At 52.2% G+C, this 23057-nt stretch overlaps 1 protein-coding gene across 1 annotated transcript in view; it reads left to right on the top strand.

Annotated features, from left to right (window-relative positions):
- LOC142488299 (uncharacterized) overlaps positions 1 to 23057 on the top strand; it is a 213635-nt gene that overhangs the window by 98413 nt on the left and 92165 nt on the right. Inside the window, exons 4-5 of the mRNA XM_075588672.1 lie at positions 19145 to 19258; positions 19652 to 19765. Of these exons, the coding sequence (XP_075444787.1) occupies positions 19145 to 19258; positions 19652 to 19765 (228 nt within the window). The remainder of the gene's footprint in view (positions 1 to 19144; positions 19259 to 19651; positions 19766 to 23057) is intronic.

Below are 23057 nucleotides of genomic sequence, written 5' to 3'. Positions count from 1 at the left end.
GGAGTTCAGGCCGAACAGCGAATTTCTCAGCTAATGAGGGTTTCGACAATTGGGCGCAGTATCTGCATAAAGTAGTGTACCGCAACGAGCGAGGTTTGCCCCGAGAGTACAGCGTTACAGTGACTGATGCAGCGTGAAGGAACGTGAAGAAGCCAGACCCTAGACACTATTATTAGGTTGCCTAATTAGATAGCGTCTGTGTTTAGTCTAGCGCTCCCTGCTGATCAGTGAGCGTAATATTATGACATTATTATGGGAATGTAATGATGTTTGAAATTTATTTGTGTGTTCTTTTGCAGTGTTTCCTGGCGCAAGGTACACCAAATTTAGGTCCCAGCCGGGACGGTGGGGATTCACCAGGGGGAGTATGTAGCCATGCATAATAATGGACTGCAGACATCTTCCCTGTTGGCAATAAACCCTGGTAAGTACAGGAATGCCAGTAGTAGTTATGGAGGTTTCCCCTCACACCCTGGTGAGGTGCCCTATGTATGGATGGGAGTGGCTGCATGCTCTGAGTCCCTGGATAGTGACATCAGAGATGTGCCTGCCCCCTGAGGTATATAAGGCACAACACTGTCAAGTTAGTGTTGTTGTTGCTAAAGAGTTTGGCGCCTGTGAAAGGGATTGCAGGATGGCTTTGTGACCCTAGTGCTGCAACTAGTGGCACGAATATCCAAATCAAGCCTGTCAAGGCCACACTGTGTCCAGGGACCTGGCGCAGGGGTGATCTCCCTACAGGGAGAGGGGATCCCACCCCAATTAGGAGGGCAGTACCTGGCAAAGGGACAGCACGGAGAAATGTGCGGCTAGAGCTGAAAGCTGCATGGGGCAGTCTACTGGAATCAGATCATCAATAAAGATGCCCTTGTTAAAGATACCCCCACTGTGTGAGTGTGAGATTACTCTACAGTGGCAGTCACCACCGAGAAGGAGTTCCTCACCAGGACCATCTCCCTGCGGAAGCATAGATCCTGATGAGGTGGAGGCGCTGCACTGGATATAGGTAGGACTAGCACCCACTACCTCAGCTACCTGTCCTGATGACATCCCCTAATACCATCAAGCGGGAGACTCAGGAGTCCTGTTACTTGCAGGTGCACCACCATACACGATCACGTAATGGGGACCGGTTAGACCACACGGGCCAATGTGAGATTGGGTGGGTCAGACAGGAGGGAATACCCGTTACACTCAAAAGATTCTTCCCAAATCTTTTCAAAGAATATCCTCCAAACACCAGGGGAGCAATGAAAAAGTGCCATATAATAAAGAAAATCCCCCTCCCCCTGCATGTCCCTCACATCCCCCTCCCCCTGTATGTCCCTCACATCACCCCCCCCCTCCCTGCATGTCCCTCTCACCACCCCCCCTCCCTGCATGTCCCTCTCATCACCCCCCTCCCTGCATGTCCCTTTCATCACCCCCACCTGCATGTCCCTCTCATCACCCCCCCTCCCTGCATGTCCCTTTCACCCCCCCCTGCATGTCCCTCTCACCCCCCCTGCATGTGCCTCTCACCACCCCCCCTCCCTGCATGTCCCTCTCATCACCCCCCTCCTCCCTGCATGTCCCTCACATCCCCCTCCCCCTGCATGTCCCTCACATCACCCCCCCCTCCCTGCATGTCCCTCTCACCCCCCCCTCCCTGCATGTCCCTCTCATCACCCCCCCCCCTGCATGTCCCTCTCATCACCCCCCTCCCTGCATGTCCCTCTCATCACCCCCTCCCTGCATGTCCCTCTCATCACACCCCCCTCCCTGCATGTCCCTCTCATCACCCCCCCTCCCTGCATGTCCCTCTCATCACCCCCCTCCTCCCTGCATGTCCCTCACATCCCCCTCCCCCTGCATGTCCCTCACATCACCCCCCCCTCCCTGCATGTCCCTCTCACCACCCCCCTCCCTGCATGTCCCTCTCATCACCCCCCTCCCTGCATGTCCCTCTCATCACAACCCTCCTCCCTGCATGTCCCTCACATCCCCCTCCCCCTGCATGTCCCTCACATCACCCCCCCTCCCTGCATGTCCCTCTCACCACCCCCCCTCCCTGCATGTCCCTCTCATCACCCCCCCCTGCATGTCCCTCTCATCACCCCCCTCCCTGTATGTCCCTCTCATCACCCCCCCTCCCTGCATGTCCCTCTCATCACCCCCTCTCCCTGCATGTCCCTCACATCCCCCCCTCCCTGCATGTCCCTCTCATCACCCCCCTCCCTGCATGTCCCTCTCATCACCCCCCCTCCCTGCATGTCCCTCTCATCACCCACCCCCTCCCTGCATGTCCCTCTCATCACCCACCCCTCCCTGCATGTCCCTCTCATCACCCCCCCTCCCTGCATGTCCCTCACATCCCCCTCCCTGCATGTCCCTCTCATCACCCCCTCCCTGCATGTCCCTCTCATCACCCCCCCCTCCCTGCATGTCCCTCTCATCACCCCCCCTCCCTGCATCCCCCTCACATCCCCCTCCCTGCATGTCCCTCTCATCACCCCCCTCCCTGCATGTCCCTCTCATCACCCCCCTCCCTGCGTGTCCCTCTCATCACCCCCCCTCCTTGCATGTCCCTCTCATCACCCCCCCTCCCTGCATGTCCCTCTCATCACCCCCCCTCCCTGCATGTCCCTCTCATCACCCCCCCCCCTGCATTTCCCTCTCATCACCCCCCTCCCTGCATGTCCCTCTCATCACCCCCCCTCCCTGCATGTCCCTCTCATCACCCCCCCTCCCTGCATGTCCCTCACATCCCCCCCTCCCTGCATGTCCCTCACATCACCCCCCCCTCCCTGCATGTCCCTCACATCACCCCCCCTCCCTGCATGTCCCTCTCATCACCCTCCCCTCCCTGCATGTCCCTCTCATCTCCCTCCCCTCCCTGCATGTCCCTCTCATCACCCCCCCTCCCTGCATGTCCCTCTCATCAACCCCCCTCCCTGCATGTCCCTCTCATCACCCCCCCTCCCTGCATGTCCCTCTCATCACCCCCCCTCCCTGCATGTCCCTCACATCACCCCCCTCCCTGCATGTCCCTCACATCACCCCCCCTCCCTGCATGTCCCTCTCATCACCCCCCCTCCCTGCATGTACCTCACATCACCCCCCCTCCCTGCATGTCCCTCACATCACCCCCCCTCCCTCCATGTCCCTCACATCCCCCTCCCCCTGCATGTCCCTCACATCACCCCCCCTCCCTCCATGTCCCTCACATCACCCCCCCTACCTGCATGTCCCTCACATCACCTCCCTCCCTCCATGTCCCTCACATCCCCCTCCCCCTGCATGTCCCTCACATCACCCCCCCTCCCTGCATGTCCCTCACATCACCCCCCTCCCTGCATGTCCCTCACATCACCCCCCTCCCTGCATGTCCCTCTCATCACCCCCCCTCCCTGCATGTCCCTCACATCACCCCCCTCCCTGCATATCCCTCTCATCACCCCCCTCCCTGCATGTCCCTCTCATCACCCCCTCCCTGCATGTCCCTCTCATCACACCCCCCTCCCTGCATGTCCCTCTCATCACCCCCCCTCCCTGCATGTCCCTCTCATCACCCCCCTCCTCCCTGCATGTCCCTCACATCCCCCTCCCCCTGCATGTCCCTCACATCACCCCCCTCCCTGCATGTCCCTCTCACCACCCCCCTCCCTGCATGTCCCTCTCATCACCCCCCTCCCTGCATGTCCCTCTCATCACAACCCTCCTCCCTGCATGTCCCTCACATCCCCCTCCCCCTGCATGTCCCTCACATCACCCCCCCTCCCTGCATGTCCCTCTCACCACCCCCCCTCCCTGCATGTCCCTCTCATCACCCCCCCCTGCATGTCCCTCTCATCACCCCCCTCCCTGTATGTCCCTCTCATCACCCCCCCTCCCTGCATGTCCCTCTCATCACCCCCTCTCCCTGCATGTCCCTCACATCCCCCCCTCCCTGCATGTCCCTCTCATCACCCCCCTCCCTGCATGTCCCTCTCATCACCCCCCCTCCCTGCATGTCCCTCTCATCACCCACCCCCTCCCTGCATGTCCCTCTCATCACCCACCCCTCCCTGCATGTCCCTCTCATCACCCCCCCTCCCTGCATGTCCCTCACATCCCCCTCCCTGCATGTCCCTCTCATCACCCCCTCCCTGCATGTCCCTCTCATCACCCCCCCCTCCCTGCATGTCCCTCTCATCACCCCCCCTCCCTGCATCCCCCTCACATCCCCCTCCCTGCATGTCCCTCTCATCACCCCCCTCCCTGCATGTCCCTCTCATCACCCCCCTCCCTGCATGTCCCTCTCATCACCCCCCCTCCTTGCATGTCCCTCTCATCACCCCCCCTCCCTGCATGTCCCTCTCATCACCCCCCCTCCCTGCATGTCCCTCTCATCACCCCCCCCCTGCATTTCCCTCTCATCACCCCCCTCCCTGCATGTCCCTCTCATCACCCCCCCTCCCTGCATGTCCCTCTCATCACCCCCCCTCCCTGCATGTCCCTCACATCCCCCCCTCCCTGCATGTCCCTCACATCACCCCCCCCCTCCCTGCATGTCCCTCACATCACCCCCCCTCCCTGCATGTCCCTCTCATCACCCTCCCCTCCCTGCATGTCCCTCTCATCTCCCTCCCCTCCCTGCATGTCCCTCTCATCACCCCCCCTCCCTGCATGTCCCTCTCATCAACCCCCCTCCCTGCATGTCCCTCTCATCACCCCCCCTCCCTGCATGTCCCTCTCATCACCCCCCCTCCCTGCATGTCCCTCTCATCACCCCCCCTCCCTGCATGTCCCTCACATCACCCCCCTCCCTGCATGTCCCTCACATCACCCCCCCTCCCTGCATGTCCCTCTCATCACCCCCCCTCCCTGCATGTACCTCACATCACCCCCCCTCCCTGCATGTCCCTCACATCACCCCCCCTCCCTCCATGTCCCTCACATCCCCCTCCCCCTGCATGTCCCTCACATCACCCCCCCTCCCTCCATGTCCCTCACATCACCCCCCCTACCTGCATGTCCCTCACATCACCTCCCTCCCTCCATGTGCCTCACATCCCCCTCCCCCTGCATGTCCCTCACATCACCCCCCCTCCCTGCATGTCCCTCACATCACCCCCCTCCCTGCATGTCCCTCACATCACCCCCCTCCCTGCATGTCCCTCTCATCACCCCCCCTCCCTGCATGTCCCTCTCATCACCCCCCCTCCCTGCATGCCCCTCACATCACCCCCCCTCCCTGCATATCCCTCTCATCATCCCCCCTCCCTGCATGTCCCTCACATCACCCCCCCTCCCTGCATGTCCCTCTCATCAACCCCCCCTGCATGTCCCTCTCATCAACCCCCCCCTGCATGTCCCTCACATCACCCCCCCTGCATGTCCCTCACATCACCCCCCCTCCCTCCATGTCCCTCACATCACCCCCCCTGCATGTCCCTCACATCACCCCCCCTCCCTCCATGTCCCTCACATCACCCCCCCTCCCTCCATGTCCCTCTCATCACCCCCCCTCCCTGCATGTCCCTCACATCCCCCTCCCTGCATGTCCCTCTCATCACCCCCTCCCTGCATGTCCCTCTCATCACCCCCCCCTCCCTGCATGTCCCTCTCATCACCCCCCCTCCCTGCATCCCCCTCACATCCCCCTCCCTGCATGTCCCTCTCATCACCCCCCTCCCTGCATGTCCCTCTCATCACCCCCCTCCCTGCATGTCCCTCTCATCACCCCCCCTCCTTGCATGTCCCTCTCATCACCCCCCCTCCCTGCATGTCCCTCTCATCACCCCCCCTCCCTGCATGTCCCTCTCATCACCCCCCCCCTGCATTTCCCTCTCATCACCCCCCTCCCTGCATGTCCCTCTCATCACCCCCCCTCCCTGCATGTCCCTCTCATCACCCCCCCTCCCTGCATGTCCCTCACATCCCCCCCTCCCTGCATGTCCCTCACATCACCCCCCCCCTCCCTGCATGTCCCTCACATCACCCCCCCTCCCTGCATGTCCCTCTCATCACCCTCCCCTCCCTGCATGTCCCTCTCATCTCCCTCCCCTCCCTGCATGTCCCTCTCATCACCCCCCCTCCCTGCATGTCCCTCTCATCAACCCCCCTCCCTGCATGTCCCTCTCATCACCCCCCCTCCCTGCATGTCCCTCTCATCACCCCCCCTCCCTGCATGTCCCTCTCATCACCCCCCCTCCCTGCATGTCCCTCACATCACCCCCCTCCCTGCATGTCCCTCACATCACCCCCCCTCCCTGCATGTCCCTCTCATCACCCCCCCTCCCTGCATGTACCTCACATCACCCCCCCTCCCTGCATGTCCCTCACATCACCCCCCCTCCCTCCATGTCCCTCACATCCCCCTCCCCCTGCATGTCCCTCACATCACCCCCCCTCCCTCCATGTCCCTCACATCACCCCCCCTACCTGCATGTCCCTCACATCACCTCCCTCCCTCCATGTCCCTCACATCCCCCTCCCCCTGCATGTCCCTCACATCACCCCCCCTCCCTGCATGTCCCTCACATCACCCCCCTCCCTGCATGTCCCTCACATCACCCCCCTCCCTGCATGTCCCTCTCATCACCCCCCCTCCCTGCATGTCCCTCTCATCACCCCCCCTCCCTGCATGCCCCTCACATCACCCCCCCTCCCTGCATATCCCTCTCATCATCCCCCCTCCCTGCATGTCCCTCACATCACCCCCCCTCCCTGCATGTCCCTCTCATCAACCCCCCCTGCATGTCCCTCTCATCAACCCCCCCCTGCATGTCCCTCACATCACCCCCCCTGCATGTCCCTCACATCACCCCCCCTCCCTCCATGTCCCTCACATCACCCCCCCTGCATGTCCCTCACATCACCCCCCCTCCCTCCATGTCCCTCACATCACCCCCCCTCCCTCCATGTCCCTCACATCACCCCCCCTCCCTCCATGTCCCTCACATCACCCCCCCTCCCTCCATGTCCCTCACATCACCCCCCCTTCCTCCCAGCATGTCCCTCACATTTTCTACATTGCTGTCCCTCACATCACCCCCCTCCCTCCATGTCCCTCACATCACCCCCCCCTGCATGCCCCTCACATCACCTCCCCCTGCATGTCCCTCACATCACCCTCCCTGCATGTCCCTCTCATCACCCCCCTCCCTGCATGTCCCTCTCATCACCCCCCTCCCTGCATGTCCCTCTCATCACCCCCCCCTCCCTGCATGTCCCTCTCATCACCCCCCCTCCCTGCATGTCCCTCTCATCACCCCCCCTCCCTCCATGTCCCTCAAATCCCCCCCTCCCTCCATGTCCCTCACATCACCCCCCCTCCATGTCCCTCACATCACCCCCCTTCCTCCCTGCATGTCCCTCACATCACCCCCCCCTGCATGTCCCTCACATCACCCCCCCCTGCATGTCCCTCACATTCCCCCCCATCACCCCCCTGCATGTCCCTCACATCACCCCCCCCCCTGCATGTCCCTCACATTCCCCCCCATCACCCCCCTGCATGTCCCTCACATCACCCCCCCCCGGCATGTCCCTCACATCACCCCCCCCCTGCATGTCACTCACATCACCCCCCTGCATGTCCCTCACATCACCCCCCCTGCATGTCCCACATATCCCCCCCCTCCCTGCATGTCCCACATATCCCCCCTCACTAAACACACAGCACAGAGTATATTGTATTGTATGTCTTTAGTTATATAGCGCCATTAATGTACATAGCGCTTCACAGTAGTAATACATGTGGTAATCAAATAAATAACAGATAATATAAATAACAGATCATGGGAATAAGTGCTTTAGACAAACATAACATTAATGAAGAGGAGTCCCTGCCCCGAGGAGCTTACAATCTAATTGGTAGGTAGGGAGAACGTACAGAGACAGGAGGAGGGAGTTCTGGTAAGTGCGTCTGCAGGGGGCCAAGCTTTATGTATCATGTGTTCAGAATGTTCACAGTGCTATTCATATGCTTCTTTAAGCAAGTGTGTCTTAAGGTGGGTCTTAAAGGTGGATAGAGAGGGTACTAGTCGGGTACTGAGGGGAAGGGCATTCCAGAGGTGTGGGGCAGTCAGTGAAAAAGGTTTAAGGCGGGAGAGGGCTTTAGATACAAAGGGGGTAGAAAGAAGACATCCTTGAAAAGAACGCAAGAGTCTGGATGGTGCATAACGAGAAATTAGGGCTGAGATGTAAGGAGGGGCAGAAGAGTGTAAAGCTTTAAAAGTGAGGAGAAGAATGGAGTGTGAGATGCGGGATTTGATCGGAAGCCAGGAGAGGGATTTCATGAGGGGAGATGCTGAGACAGATCTAGGAAAGAGTAGAGTGATTCTGGCAGCAGCATTTAGGATCGATTGTAGGGGAGACAGGTGAGACAGCAGGAGGTTACAGTAATTAAGACGGGAGAGAATGAGGGCCTGAGTCAGGGTTTTAGCAGTCGAGCAACAGAGGAAAGGGCGTATCTTTGTTATATTGCGGAGGAAAAAGCGACAAGTTTTAGAAATGTTTTGAATGTGAGGGGCGAATGTGAGAGAGGAGTCGAGTGTGACCCCTAGGCAGCGTGCTTGGGCTACTGGGTGAATGATTGTAGTTCCAACAGTAATGTGGAAGGAGGTAGTAGGGCCAGGTTTGGGAGGAAGTATGAGGAGCTCTGTTTTAGCCATGTTTAGTTTAAGGTGGCGGAGGGCCACCCAGGATGATATAGCAGAGAGACATTCAGAAACTGGTTTGTACAGCAGATGTAAGGTCGGGTGTTGAAAAGTATATTTGTGTGTCGTCAGCATAGAGGTGATAATGAAACCCAAAAGATGTTATTAGGTCACCTAGAGAAAGTGTGTACAGAGAAAAGAGAAGAGGTCCCAGGACAGAGCCCTGGGGTACCCCACAGAGAGATCAATAGAGGAAGAGGAGGTGTTAGCAGAAGATACACTGAAAGTACGATGGGAGAGGTAGGATGAGATCCAGGATAGAGCTTTGTTCCGAATACCAAGAGTATGGAGAATGTGGAGGAGAAGAGGGTTGTCCACGGTGTCAAATGCTGCAGAGAGGTCGAGTAATATGAGCAGAGTGTAATGACCTCTGTCTTTGGCAGCATGGAGGTCGTCAGTTATTTTAGTGAGGGCTGTTTCCGTGGAGTGAGCAGTGCGGAAGCTAGATTGTAGAGGGTCTAGGAGAGAATAGGTGTTGAGAAAATGGAGCAAGCGAGAGAATACAAGACGTTCAAGGAGTTTAGAGGCAAAAGGCAGGAGGGAGACAGTTCGATAGTTAGAAAGACAGGTAGGGTCAAGCTTGCTGTTTTTGAGTAATGGTATGACTGTTGCATGTTTGAAGGAAGATGGAAAGGTTGCAGAGCAGGGAGAGGAGTTAAAAATGTGTGTGAGCGTAGGGATTATAGTAGTAGCAAGAGGTTTTAGGAGATGGGAGGGAATGGGGTCAAGAGGGCAAGTGGTAGAGGGAGAAGATGCGATCAACAGTGACACATCCTCCTCTGAGACAGTGGAAAAAGAGTCAAGGAAGGCAGGAGGAGAGTTAGGAAGAGGTGTAGGATGGGAGGAAGAAACAGAGGGGATGTTCTGCCGTATGGATTCCACCCTTTCCTTAAAATAGTCAGCAAAGTCTTGAGCGGAGATGGAGGAAGGAGAGGCAGCTGAGGGTGGTTTGAGTAGAGTATCAAAGACAGAGAACAGTCCGCGTGGGTTAGCTTGCGAGAGGGCAGAGTTGAAACAGGACAGCATACATTTGTAGTGAAGGAAATCTGCGAGAGTGTGAGACTTTCTCCAGAGGAGTTCAGAGGAACGAGTGGAGGAACGCAGCTTGCGCTTGTGGAAATTTAGGGTTAGAAGGGCGAGGGCGGCAGAGAGAAAGCGGGGCATGTAGATCAAGAGGTAGATCTCAGGTAAAAACCATCTCTAAAACCTCATTGAAGCCTTTGCTGTGTGTATTATATAGTATATGCAAGTGATCCAATGCTAGGTAAAAACCATATTTGAATGCTGTTTTCTGTCTACCCCTAATCAAATTAAGTGTTGCCACCTAGGCAGGGAACACCCTGTGTAGAAAACCATTTGTTTGAATGTGCCTCAGATGTGCTAATTAAGCAGACAGAACCACACTGTCAGGTGACTTTTTAGTCCTATATAAACCCAGTCAGAACAGCTAGTCTGCCTGCAGCCCATATCCAAGTGGCCCATTATAAGTGGCATGACTACAGAACAACTGAAGTTTAAAAGGAAGTTCAGAGGAAGTGAGGAAGAAGTGGACACCCCATCTGGCCCTGATTCCTGCATCTGAACTACGCTGGAAAGGAGGATATCGTCAATACCAGACTGCATCATTACTGCTGTGATGCTGCCTTTACCATTTATATTTGCAGTGACTTCACTTCTTCTCAAATTATGCACTTCTTTTTACCAGCCTCAGTATGTCTCTAACTCCATTCATATATCTCCATCTCTCCTTCCTTCACCACTTCTCTGTTCACATGAACTCCTTTCTTACCTGTGTCCTCTGACACCACACAGCTATATCCCCTGCACTAAAACACACCCCTATAAATCCTCCTCACACATTCTCTTTCTATCCATGCTTCTCCTCCTTGCTTCTGGGGATATCTCTCCCAATCCTGGTCCCTGTCTTATTCCTACATGCGCTCGTCCTCGCCTGCCAATTGCAACCTCTACTCCTTCTGGTGTCAACCCCTCCAACCTCATACCCATCCCCTGCCACCCTCCCTCCTCTCTCCCTTTCTCCTGTGCCCTTTGGAATGCTCTCTCCCTCTCTAACAAGTTCCTCTCTGTGCATGACTTCTTTCTCTCTCACTCCCTGCTTCTCTTTGCTATAACTGAGACCTGGCTCACTCAGTCTGACTCTGCTCTGGAAGCTGCCCTCTCCTACGGTGGCCTTTCCTTCTCCCACACTCCGTGCCCTGATGGCAGGGGTGGAGGCGTGGGGCTCCTGCTCTCCTCTCTCTGTCGTTACCGAACCCTTCCTATTCCTCCCTCTCTTGCTTTTCCCTCCTTTGAGGCTCACACTGTCCAGATTTTCTCTCCTCTCCCTGTTCATGTGGCGGTCATCTATCGCCCACCTACCTCTACTCATCCCCCTTCTGCCTTTCTCTCTCACTTTGAATCCTGGCTCTCTTTCTTCCTCTCCTCAGACTCCCCTGTTCTTCTCCTTGGGGACTTCAATTGCCACATTGATGACCCCTCTCTCCCTTGGGCTTCCCGCTTTCTTTCTCTAACCTCTTCTTTTGGCCTTCAACAGTGGACTGCAGCCAGCACCCACAAGGATGGCCACTACTTAGACCTGGTTTTCACTAAGAACTTCTCTCTCTCCGATTTCTCCATTTCCCCTCTCTGACCATCATCTCCTCTCATTCTCTCTATCTCGCTTCTCCCCTTCTCCACCTCCATCTACACCCCGGTTCTGCAGAAACCTGCGCTCTATTCACTTACCTGACTTTGAGTCCACTTTACGCTCCTCCCTCTCCTCTCTCAGCTCTGTTACAGACCCCGACAACCTGGTCAGGAACTACAACTCTGTCTTGTCCTCCTCTCTTGATCTACATGCCCCACTTTCTCTCTGCCGCACTCGCCCTTCTAACCCTAGACCCTGGCTAAATTCCCACACACGCATGCTGCGTTCCTCCACTCGTTCCTCTGAACGCCTCTGGAGGAAGTCTCACACTCTCGCAGACTTCCTTCACTACAAATTTATGCTATCCTGTTTCAACTCTGCCCTCTCGCAAGCTAAACAAGCCTACTTTTCTGCACTAATCAACATGCACAAGTCTAACCCACACCGACTGTTCTCTGTCTTTGATACTCTACTCAAACCACCCTCAGCTGCCTCTCCTTCCTCCATCTCCGCTCAGGACTTTGCTGACTATTTTAAGGAAAAGGTGGAATCCATACGTCAGAACATCCCCTCTGTTTCTTCTTCCCATCCTACACCTCTTCCTAACTCTCCTCCTGCCTTCCTTGACTCGTTTTCCACTGTCTCAGAGGAGGATGTGTCGCTGTTGATCGCCACTTCTCCCTCTACCACCTGCCCTCTTGACCCCATTCCCTCCCATCTCCTAAAACCTATTGCTCCTACTATAATCCCTACGCTCACACACATTTTTAACTCCTCCTTCTGCTCTGTAACCTTTCCATCCTCCTTCAAACATGCAACAGTCATACCATTACTCAAAAACAGCAAGCTTGACCCTACCTGTCTTTCTAACTATCGACCTGTCTCCCTCCTGCCTTTTGCCTCTAAACTCCTTGAACGTCTTGTATTCACTCGCTTGCTCCATTTTCTCAACACCTATTCTCTCCTAGACCCTCTACAATCTGGCTTCTGCACGGCTCACTCCACGGAAACAGCCCTCACTAAAATAACTGACGACCTCCATGCTGCCAAAGACAGAGGTCATTACACTCTGCTCATATTACTCGACCTCTCTGCAGCATTTGACACCGTGGACCACCCTCTTCTCCTTCACATTCTCCATACTCTTGGTATTCGGAACAAAGCTCTATCCTGGATCTCATCCTACCTCTCCCATCGTACTTTCAGTGACTCTTCTGCTAACACCTCCTCCTCTATTGATCTCTCTGTGGGGGTACCCCAGGGCTCTGTCCTGGGACCTCTTCTCTTTTCTCTGTACACACTCTCTCTAGGTGACCTAATAACATCTTTTGGGTTTAAATATCACCTCTATGCTGACGACACACAAATATACTTTTCAACACCTGACCTTACACCTGCTATACAGACTAAAGTTTCTGAATGTCTCTCTGCTATATCATCCTGGATGGCCCTCCGTTGCCTTAAACTCAACATGGCTAAAAAAGAAGCTCCTCATACTTCCTCCCAAACCAGGCCCTACTACCTCCTTCCACATTACTGTTGGAACTACAATCATTCACCCAGTAGCCCAAGCACGCTGCCTAGGGGTCACACTCGACTCCTCTCTCACATTCGCCCCTCACATTCAAAACATTTCTAAAACCTGTCGCTTTTTCCTCCGCAATATAACAAAGATACGCCCTTTCCTCTGTTGCTCGACTGCTAAAACTCTGACTCAGGCCCTCATTCTCTCCCGTCTTGATTACTGTAACCTCCTGCTGTCCGGCCTTCCTGCCTCTCACCTGTCTCCCCTACAATCTATCCTAAATGCTGCTGCCAGAATCACTCTACTTCCTAGATCTGTCTCAGCATCTCCACTCCTGAAATCCCTCTCCTGGCTTCCAATCAAATCCCGCATCTCACACTCCATTCTTCTCCTCACTTTTAAAGCTTTACACTCTTCTGCCCCTCCTTACATCTCAGCCCTAATTTCTCGCTATGCACCACCCCGACTCTTGCGTTCTGCTCAAGGATGTCTTCTTTCTACCCACTTTTTATCTAAAGCCCTCTCCCGCCTTAAACCTTTTTCACTGACTGCCCCACACCTCTGGAATGCCCTTCCCCTCAGTACCCGACTAGCACCCTCTCTATCCACCTTTAAGACCCACCTTAAGACACACTTGCTTAAAGAAGCATACGAATAGCACTGTGAACATTCTGAACACATGATACATAAAGCTTGGCCCCCTGCAGACGCACTTACCAGAACTCCCTCCTCCTGTCTCTGTACGTTCTCCCTACCTACCAATTAGATTGTAAGCTCCTCGGGGCAGGGACTCCTCTTCCTTAATGTTATGTTTGTCTAAAGCACTTATTCCCATGATCTGTTATTTATATTATCTGTTATTTATTCGATTACCACATGTATTACTACTGTGAAGCGCTATGTACATTAATGGCGCTATATAAATAAAGACATACAATACAATACAAGAGACGAGGACAAGACAGAGTTGTAGTTCCTGACCAGGTTGTCGGGGTCTGTAGCAGAGCTGAGAGAGGAGAGGGAGGAGCGTAAAGTGGACTCAAAGTCTAGTAAGTGAATAGAGCGCAGATTTCTGCAGAACCGGGGGGTAGATGGGGGTGGAGAAGGGGAGAAGCGAGATAGAGAGAATGAGATGATGGTCAGAGAGAGGAAAAGGGGAAATGGAGAAATCAGAGAGAGAGAAGTTTTTAGTGAAAACCAGGTCTAAGTAGTGGCCATCCTTGTGGGTGCTGGCTGCAGTCCACTGTTGAAGGCCAAATGAAGAGGTTAGAGAAAGAAAGCGGGAAGCCCAAGATCCCCAGATCGCACTACACACACAGGCATAGAGTATATCACCAGACCTCACTACACACACAGGCATAGAGTATATCACCAGACCTCACTACACACACAGCACAGAGTATATCACCAGACCTCACTACACACACGGGCACAGAGTATATCACCAGTCCTCACTACACACACGGGCACAGAGTATATCACCAGACATCACTACACACACGGGCACAGAGTATATCACCAGACGGCACTACACACACAGGCATAGAGTATATCACCAGACGTCACTACACACACAGCACAGAGTATATCACCAGACGTCACTACACACACAGCACAGAGTATATCACCAGACCTCACTACACACACGGGCACAGAGTATATCACCAGACGTCACTACACACACAGCACAGAGTATATCACCAGACCTCACTACACACAGCACAGAGTATATCACCAGACGTCACTACACACACAGCACAGAGTATATCACCAGACTTCACTACACACACGGGCACAGAGTATATCACCAGACCTCACTACACACACAGCACAGAGTATATCACCAGACTTCACTACACACACGGGCACAGAGTATATCACCAGACCACACTACACACACGGGCACAGAGTATATCACCAGACGTCACTACACACACAGCACAGAGTATATCACCAGACCTCACTACACACACAGCACAGAGTATATCACCAGACCTCACTACACACACAGGCATAGAGTATATCACCAGACGTCACTACACACACAGCAGCACAGAGTATATCACCAGACCTCACTACACACACGGGCATAGAGTATATCACCAGACCTCACTACACACGCGGGCACAGAGTATATCACCAGACGGCACTATATACGGTGGGAGATGGGGGTGAGATTGTCACTATGTTTCTCACCAGCCCACAGCCAGCACCACGTGCAGCTCTCACCAGGGGGCGCTCACCGCACCTTACTTGGGAGCCCACCATGGGTCACTGTTCCATTTGGGCTCAGGAGGAGCAGGTTAGAGGGCGCCCTGGCCTCCCCTCTTCCCTCTCTATGGTCCCTCTTCTGCAGCCGGATGTCCTGGTGTTTGAGATTTGATTCCGGCAGGAAACACTGATCCTGAGCACAGACTGTCCCACATCCTGAGGGGGGAATCCAGGTCACTCCCACAGGGAAGGACTGAGAGATCACAGGGGCTCCCCCACCCTCCATAGGAAGTACACACACAGTGAGGGGGGGATAAAGTGCACATCTCAGGCACTGAGGGGGGGACACACTGAGGAATAGGCTCTGCAGCCTCTAAGTCCCTTTTCCTGTGTCCCCCTCACATTGTCCACCCCCTGCTGCACAGAGATCTTCAGCCTGTGTTATTGGGTAAGTGCTTTCCTCCTCCTCCCTTCCCCTCCCTTGTGTGACCTGTGCACATTATCCCAGTGCTGCTCTGAGCTTCCTTACACACAGGAGCCTGAGAGGCTGAGCCTCTGATAGTGAGGGGGAGCCTCTGGCACTGGGGGGGTTACTCCTCCTGTATCACAGGGACTGGGAGATAATGGGGGTTATTTTACATTGGGAATTAACATTAGGAATCAGTGAGGATAAGATTGGGAAAGTTATTAAATAGAGTTAGAAAGTAATTAGATTGAGGGAGTATTGGTTGGAGTTTAACTCCTTCATTACCACAGGGGCCAGCATCATGTGTGTGTTATGGGCTATAGCTTCTCTGTGTGAGGCTGACCCGTTTGCCCGGGGACAGTCCTGGTCTGACAGTATGTTCTGATGTCCCAAATATCTGCTGCATTCTCTCATGTGTAGCCAGGTCCCCCTCTTACCTCCGGGTTGCGTTAAGGTTACGGCTGTGAGGTTGCTGTGGTGCAGGGAGAGGCGAGTGAGTCCCTTGTGCTCTGCCGAGGGTGCCACCATTTTGTTTATGCCGCGCATGCGTTGTAGTAGCTCGCTCATGCGCAGAAGATACTGAGTAGCGGCTGCCATCTTGGTACACCCGGCGCATGCGCAGTGCAGTAAGAGTGGTGGTCATTACACCCACAACTCCACAGGGGAACTACAGCTCCCATGAACCTTTGGGCTGCACACCACATGTTGCAAGGCAGCCAATAGGGCTGCTAGAATCTTGACAGTAAGAAAGATACATTTTGCACGTTCGTGGGACCACGCCAGTCGAAAGAGGGACCTCAGAGGATTAGGTAGTGTCCAGAGAGCAGGTTCAAATGAGACATACACGCATGTGCCTAAATGTGATGACACGCATATGTGTTTCAACAAGGTTCCAATGAGACAGACACGTATGCGCATAAATGTGATGGCACGCATATGCGTTTCAGGATTCAAAGGGAGCGTAGTTATCCAGATACCCCAAGGAGAAAAGAAACAAGTATAGTGTACTACTGTATGATGAGTCTGGATGTAGAAGAAATCTTGGCTCTTGCAGAATGCCTACTTACAGTGTAATCTAATATAATATGCAGTGAGAAAGGCAAGTATTCAGACGATTGGATCAGGTATTCCCACAATAAAGGATGACTGGATCAGGGCACAGTGTAGCTGGTCAATCTCAGGGAGATAACAGAGAAAAGGAAAAAGACCAATTGTGCAGACCAAATAAAACTTTATCTATAAATAACGGCAGGATAATATATGTACTCACATTGTGTACATATAACATGGACACATAAAATGCTATTGGGTGCCCGAGGACATCTCGCGCCGTGGAGGTAGTGGCATAAGCCGCTTTCTCGTCCCTCTCCTCGTGTGTGTGTTGTCCTCCGGTTCCATGTCTTGTGTCACTTCCGGTTAGGATGATGTCACATCCGGTACAGCGTCTAGCGTCTTACTGACCCTGCCGCGAGGCCGTCCTGCCACAATACGACCTCTGTTATATGCGGTCCTCTTGTTCCAGCATGCTCTCAGCCCGGCGTGTGTATCAAGATGAGATTTCCTCCCAAGGGGGAAGACGGTGGCGGTGCACTGCGTACCAACACGCGCCTCGTGCGTTCGCCACGCCAGGTTTGGACCCGGAAGCACGTGTGCAGCATGTACTGTAGATCCTGTGCAGGCTGGTTTGTGCTGAATGACCTGGAAGAGATTCAGCTCAAACCAGCCTGCAGAGGATTTATAGCAGCGAATGCCTAATTCCCGCCTCTATCTTTTGTTATGAGCAGACTTTGCAGTACATTTATTTTGTCTTGTTCATAATTAGCCTGGAGATATTTGGGTGCACAGGTATATAGTACAGCTCGGCTAGAGGTACAACTGACCTGAATCAGGCATAGGAGCGGCTTATAAGGGTGTGAGCAGGTCAGAAGTCTGTGTCCTACCTTCAAATGGGCAGAGCCTATTCCCTCATGTCATGTGCCTAGTTCTCGAAAAGGTCTTCCCTGTATGACTCGTATACTCCTAGAATATGAAGCTAAATGAAGAGGAGGACACAACGGACTTGCAGCCAATTTTATTAAGGGAAGAAAACCAACGATTTGGCTGGACACAGCAGTCTTCACCAAAATGGGGCTGAAAACAAAAATGTAGCTGAAGCGCAGGACAGGTTTTTCTTTTGGTTTTCACCAAAATGGGGCCCTCTCCTTGTTCTGTGGAATTGCAGGATGTTCCTGCCGGGTACAAAGGTGCTGAATGTGAGAAACTGGAGGTGATTGAGGAAGGAAAGAATGAGGGTGTGACGGATCAACCCCCCACCTATTTAATATGGTGAGAAGTGGGGACAGGTGAGGGGAAGTTACTGCACTGTTTCCTCTGCATTACCCACTTCTCACCGTATGAAATAGGAAAGGGAGACGGTGTCAGTATGGAGCAGAACTGCTGGACCTGAGAGAGTATCGGGAGCGTTTATCAAAGTCTCTCTGATGTATCTGCTTTTTATTCATACTATAGAACTGTACAGTATGCGACTATGTTACACTGGGAGGACAATGCTGGTCTTTTGCTGTTGTTCTCCGACTCTTTATGCGGTTTGTTTGTCTAGATGGTTATGTTGTGACACAATCCTGAACCATTGATGTATTTTGCAGTGTTTGAAATGAAGTTCCTGTTTGAGGAGGGACAATAAATTTGTTTAGGTGCCTCTGTCCCCTCCGCCTCCTTTGGGGTTAATAATCTTGGGTTTGAAAGCTCATACTAAATGCTGTATATTTGTCCAATAAAATCATTCCAATTCTGTTTTCTCTTTTATACAGACACAGTTGTCATCCAACAAATATAGATCAAGGAACCTCTGGTCAGCACCTCCAGAGCAGCACTGCCCCCTGCCTGCACCTCCAGAGTAGCACTGCCCACTGCCAGCACCTCCAGAGCAGCACTGCCCACTGCCAGCACCTCCAGAGCAGCACTGCCCACTGCCAGCACCTCCAGAGCAGCACTGCCCACTGCCAGCACCTCCAGAGCAGCACTGCCCACTGCCAGCACCTCCAAAGCAGCACTGCCCACTGCCAGCACCTCCAGAGCAGCACTGCCCACTGCCAGCACCTCCAGAGCAGCACTGCCCACTGCCAGCACCTCCAGAGCAGCACTGCCCACTGCCAGCACCTCCAGAGCAGCACTGCCCACTGCCTGCACCTCCAGAGCAGCACTGCCGACTGCCAGCACCCCCAAAGCAGCACTGCCCCCTGCCAGCACCTCCAGAGCAGCACTGCCCACTGCCAGCACCTCCAAAGCAGCACTGCCCACTGCCAGCACCTCCAGAGCAGCACTGCCAGCACCTTCAGAGCAGAACTGCCCACTGCCAGCATGGATCCACACTTATTAAGTGAGTAGAGGAGATATTTTGGTGTCTTTGAGATCTGCGAGGAGGGAATATCTGATTCTTTTACAGTTAAGCGAGTCAAACACTCAACTCCAAGTCATTTTCTGCCAGAAGGGCTAGTAATAAATTTCTTTACAAGAGGTATTATATTATTCCAATATCAGAGGAGGTGAAATCACAAGAAGCGCCCCCACTCCCAGCTTTACATGATGGATTTCCCTTTTCTTGTTGCCAGGTTTTCCAGTGGTTGTACCGGAGAGTTTAGAGATTAAGTCAGAGAAGGAAGAGCCAGACACTGAGGGACATCTGATCCCAATAAAGGAAGAAATAGATGAATTTCCTGTTTGTGGTAAGTACCCTTACACCCTCACTTGTATTTATTCAGAATGATTTTTAAAAAAATGGACTGAAATGTCTGCAATATTTTGGGAAATAATATTATAGAATGCATAAAATGATAAGCTACATGTTCTAATGAAAAAATCATGCATGATGTTTCTAAAGTTCTATTAATAATATTGTTTATTGAGGTTTGAACATTGGTAGCTCTAAAAACGCCAAAATGTTCTCAGCACTCATGGCTAAAAGCTCCCTCAGCACTCAAAGGGTTAATAACAAAGTCAAATCAGTCACTTCACCCCTCCCCATAAGAATCAGTATAGAGTATTTCTGTATAGTGATATCACAAGAAGCGCCCCCACTCCCAGCTTTACATGATGGATTTCCCTTTTCTTATTGCCAGGTTTCCCTGTGGTTGTACCGGAGAGTTTAGAGATAAAGTCAGAGAAAGAAGAGGCGAACACTGAGGAACATCTGACCCCAATAAAGGAAGAAATAGATGCATTTCCTGTTTGTGGTAAGTACCCTTACATCCTCATTTGTATTTATTCAGAATGATTTTTTTTAAAATGGACTGAAATGACTGGAATATTTTGGGAAATAATATTAAAGCGTGCCTACAATTATAAGCTACATGTTCTTATGAGAAAAAACACGCATAATTTGTCTAAAGTTCTATTAATAATATTTTTATTGCTGTTTGAACATTGGTAGTTCCAAAAACGCCATAATGTTCTCAGCGCTCGGGAGTAAAAGCTCCCTCGGCACTCATAGGATTAAGAAAGTAAAATCAATCTCTTCACTCCACCCCTGTCACGCTGTGCTCACCACAAACAAGGCGGGACCACGGTGCTGAGGTGGGAATGGATAAAACGCCACCCACAGCCACGGAGGCACGTCTGGAGTGTAGTTTTGGTTGGGTTGCCGGGTCGGGATAGGAGAGGTACGGATGGTCGATATACTTGCCGGGGTCAGTGCAGGAGAGGTACGGAAAGTTGCAGGTACTGTTAGCCGAGTCCGGGATTGGAGAGATTAGAGTCGTCGTTTGTCCGGTAGCCGAGGTCAGGTTTGGCGAGTGGAGGATCGTCGCGGAGAGCAGGGTTGTTACACAGGAAGAGGAGCAGCAAGACTGTGGTGGCAGAGGGAGGTAAGAACAACAAATTGGTTCTATGCTCAGCCAAAAAGTACTAGATAGAGATAGAGAAGACCGCACTCTCTAGAATATATAAATGAAATTGCAGGGTGCCAACGGGACTAGGGGAACCCAAACCCCCTAACCAATACTGCCACACAAAAAGTCCCAGCACACACTGTCTAACGAAGAATGGTACTATGGATTATGTCACTGAAAGATATTTAATGTGAACAAAAGATAATGCAGAGAGTGATGCAACGCAGTAGTAACATAATGCAACAACAATGATAATGGGGTAAATACAATAGGGAAAAGGGACGGGGGGGGGGGGAAACAGAAACAAATAAATACACCAGGGGTAGGTTCACAAGGGGGGCAACGTAACGTTTCGGGGGGGGGGGATACCCCTTTCTCAAGCCCGTTCCCTCAGGTCTGGAATGACGATGAGGTACTTCCCTTTATCCCTACTGCCCCAATGTCTAATGAAGAACTCGGAACAAAAGTCAGTGTACTGCTATAAACTAGCAAGGTAAGTCCTGGCTACACCAATAGTAATGAGCAAAAAATGAATGAAGATCAGACCATCAGGTGACACGACCCTTTCTCTCTCTGAAATCAGCTCTCCTCCTTCAGTGGTGTGCTGCTGACTGTCACAGTATGCCTGGATATAAAGGGCTCCTCTCCTCCTGATGACATCATCAGCATGGGACCGCCTCAGAAGTGGTGATTGGTCTGTGTGCTGTGACTCAGCTCCCCAGCTGATCCGAAATTACCACCAGGGAATGTTAATCAGGACATCAGTTCCATCACAGGGGTTGTCACAGTGGGATTGTGATGAAATAAACTTGTACCACAGTCTGACCAGCATTTGTGTCTTCTTTCCCAGTGATCATCAGCTAGCAGTCACCAGGTTGGTGGCGGATGAGCAGGTGTAGTCAGCCTATAGTGACACGGAGTATCTCCACAATAGAGAGAAAACACACATATGTTAGTGAAAATAAAATACACACATAGTAAATATGAGTAAAAAAACAGTATATAGTAATTACATATACCTTAGGGGTGACAGATTCCAATTTAGAGAAAACCACACTAGGCCAAATTAATAGCAGAGACTCTGAGTACCAGAAGGTGGTGTAAGGATAGAGGTGAGCGGAGACGTAATTGCTGATACATAGGATGGATCACCGCACACGAACTGCCACTGAAGACCACATCGGCATCTGCCATACCATTCAAGATTCACGGCAACACTTGGGTCACTTGATAAGGTATCTGGGCCAACCAGCAAGGAGTATAGTATCAGAGGATACGGTAACATCTTTACAGTACGCAGGCAACAGTAGAGCAGTAAATAGACCCAAACGTACTCTTAGAAGTAACAGCTAAGGTCTAACTCTTTATTCACCCCTTTCGGGGACAGTTTATCCAGACGCCTGATCCACAGAGTCTCCTTCTGTAACAACCGTTTCTGTAGGTTACCGCCCCGTCGTGTTCTCCTCAGGCCATCTACGATCTGAAACCTCAGCTGACTTGCATTATGCCCAGCCGGTGTGAAATGGTGGGCAACCGGAGCTTCTGGGTCACATCTCCGGGTGGCAGCTTTGTGTTGTCTAATCCGATCCTTTACGCATTGGGTCGTCTCCCCCACATATCCCAGTCCACATGGGCACTTAACGAGATATAGCACGTATTTAGAGAGGCATGTAAAGAAATCTCTGATCTGGAATTGTTGACCCGAGAGTGGGTGTTTAAAGACAGGGCCCTCTTGCATACTGCTGCACTGACTGCAGCCAAAGCATCGGTAACTGCCGAGCTTAGGTGTCCCCAAGAAAGTTTGTCTTAATCCTATTCCCCCAATATATGCTTTCACTAGTTGATCACGTATATTACGCCCCCTCTTATATGAGAATAGGGTTTTGTGAGAAAATAGGGGGGCTACTGAGTGATCGCTCTGGAGTAAAGGCCAATGTTTTCAAATGATATTTTTAATATGCCCACTATGAGTGTTAAACATGGACACAAATGATACAGAAAATGGTCTAGATGCATGTATATTCTGTGTGGCTCCCTGAGGTAAATTTTCCCTTGATGGAATCTCTGCTTTAGTGCGTTGAGAACGCAAGAGTTCTGTCGGATATCCCCTCGCCTGAAATCTATTCTGCATCTGATCTGATCTATCATTCACTTTAGACGGCATGCTAATGATTCTGCTGGTTCTAAGGTACTGGCTGAATGTAACCCCCTAATGGTGCCTGGGGGATGAAATCTAGAGTAATGTAAGAGGTTATTTCTATCAGTGGGTTTTGTAAAGATGTGATTGCAAACAGTGGGTGGCGCAGTGAGATTATATATATATATATATATATTTATATATATATATATATATATTTACTAAGGTGTATAAAAACACAAAGTGTATATAAACACAAATAAGTGATAAGTGAAAAAGATGCAGCTCTAAACCCTTTAGTGGATGATCTGTGATATCCACTTCTTGTTGCAGCACGTCTTGGGAAAGCAGGGGAGCACGGTTTTCAATATGCAACAAATAGAAAAGCATACATAGTGCAAATAAAGTTAATTCAAACGATGTGGTGTGGTTGTATCTATTGGATGGAGACTCACGTGGTGTCAGATATAATCAGCCATGTCAGAGATCAGTGGCAATAGC

The sequence above is a fragment of the Ascaphus truei genome, chromosome 2 (assembly GCF_040206685.1).
Source record: "Ascaphus truei isolate aAscTru1 chromosome 2, aAscTru1.hap1, whole genome shotgun sequence".
Classification (NCBI taxonomy): domain Eukaryota; kingdom Metazoa; phylum Chordata; class Amphibia; order Anura; family Ascaphidae; genus Ascaphus; species Ascaphus truei.
Note: the sequence above shows the minus strand (reverse complement) of the source record. Positions and strands in the feature narration are given on the sequence as shown.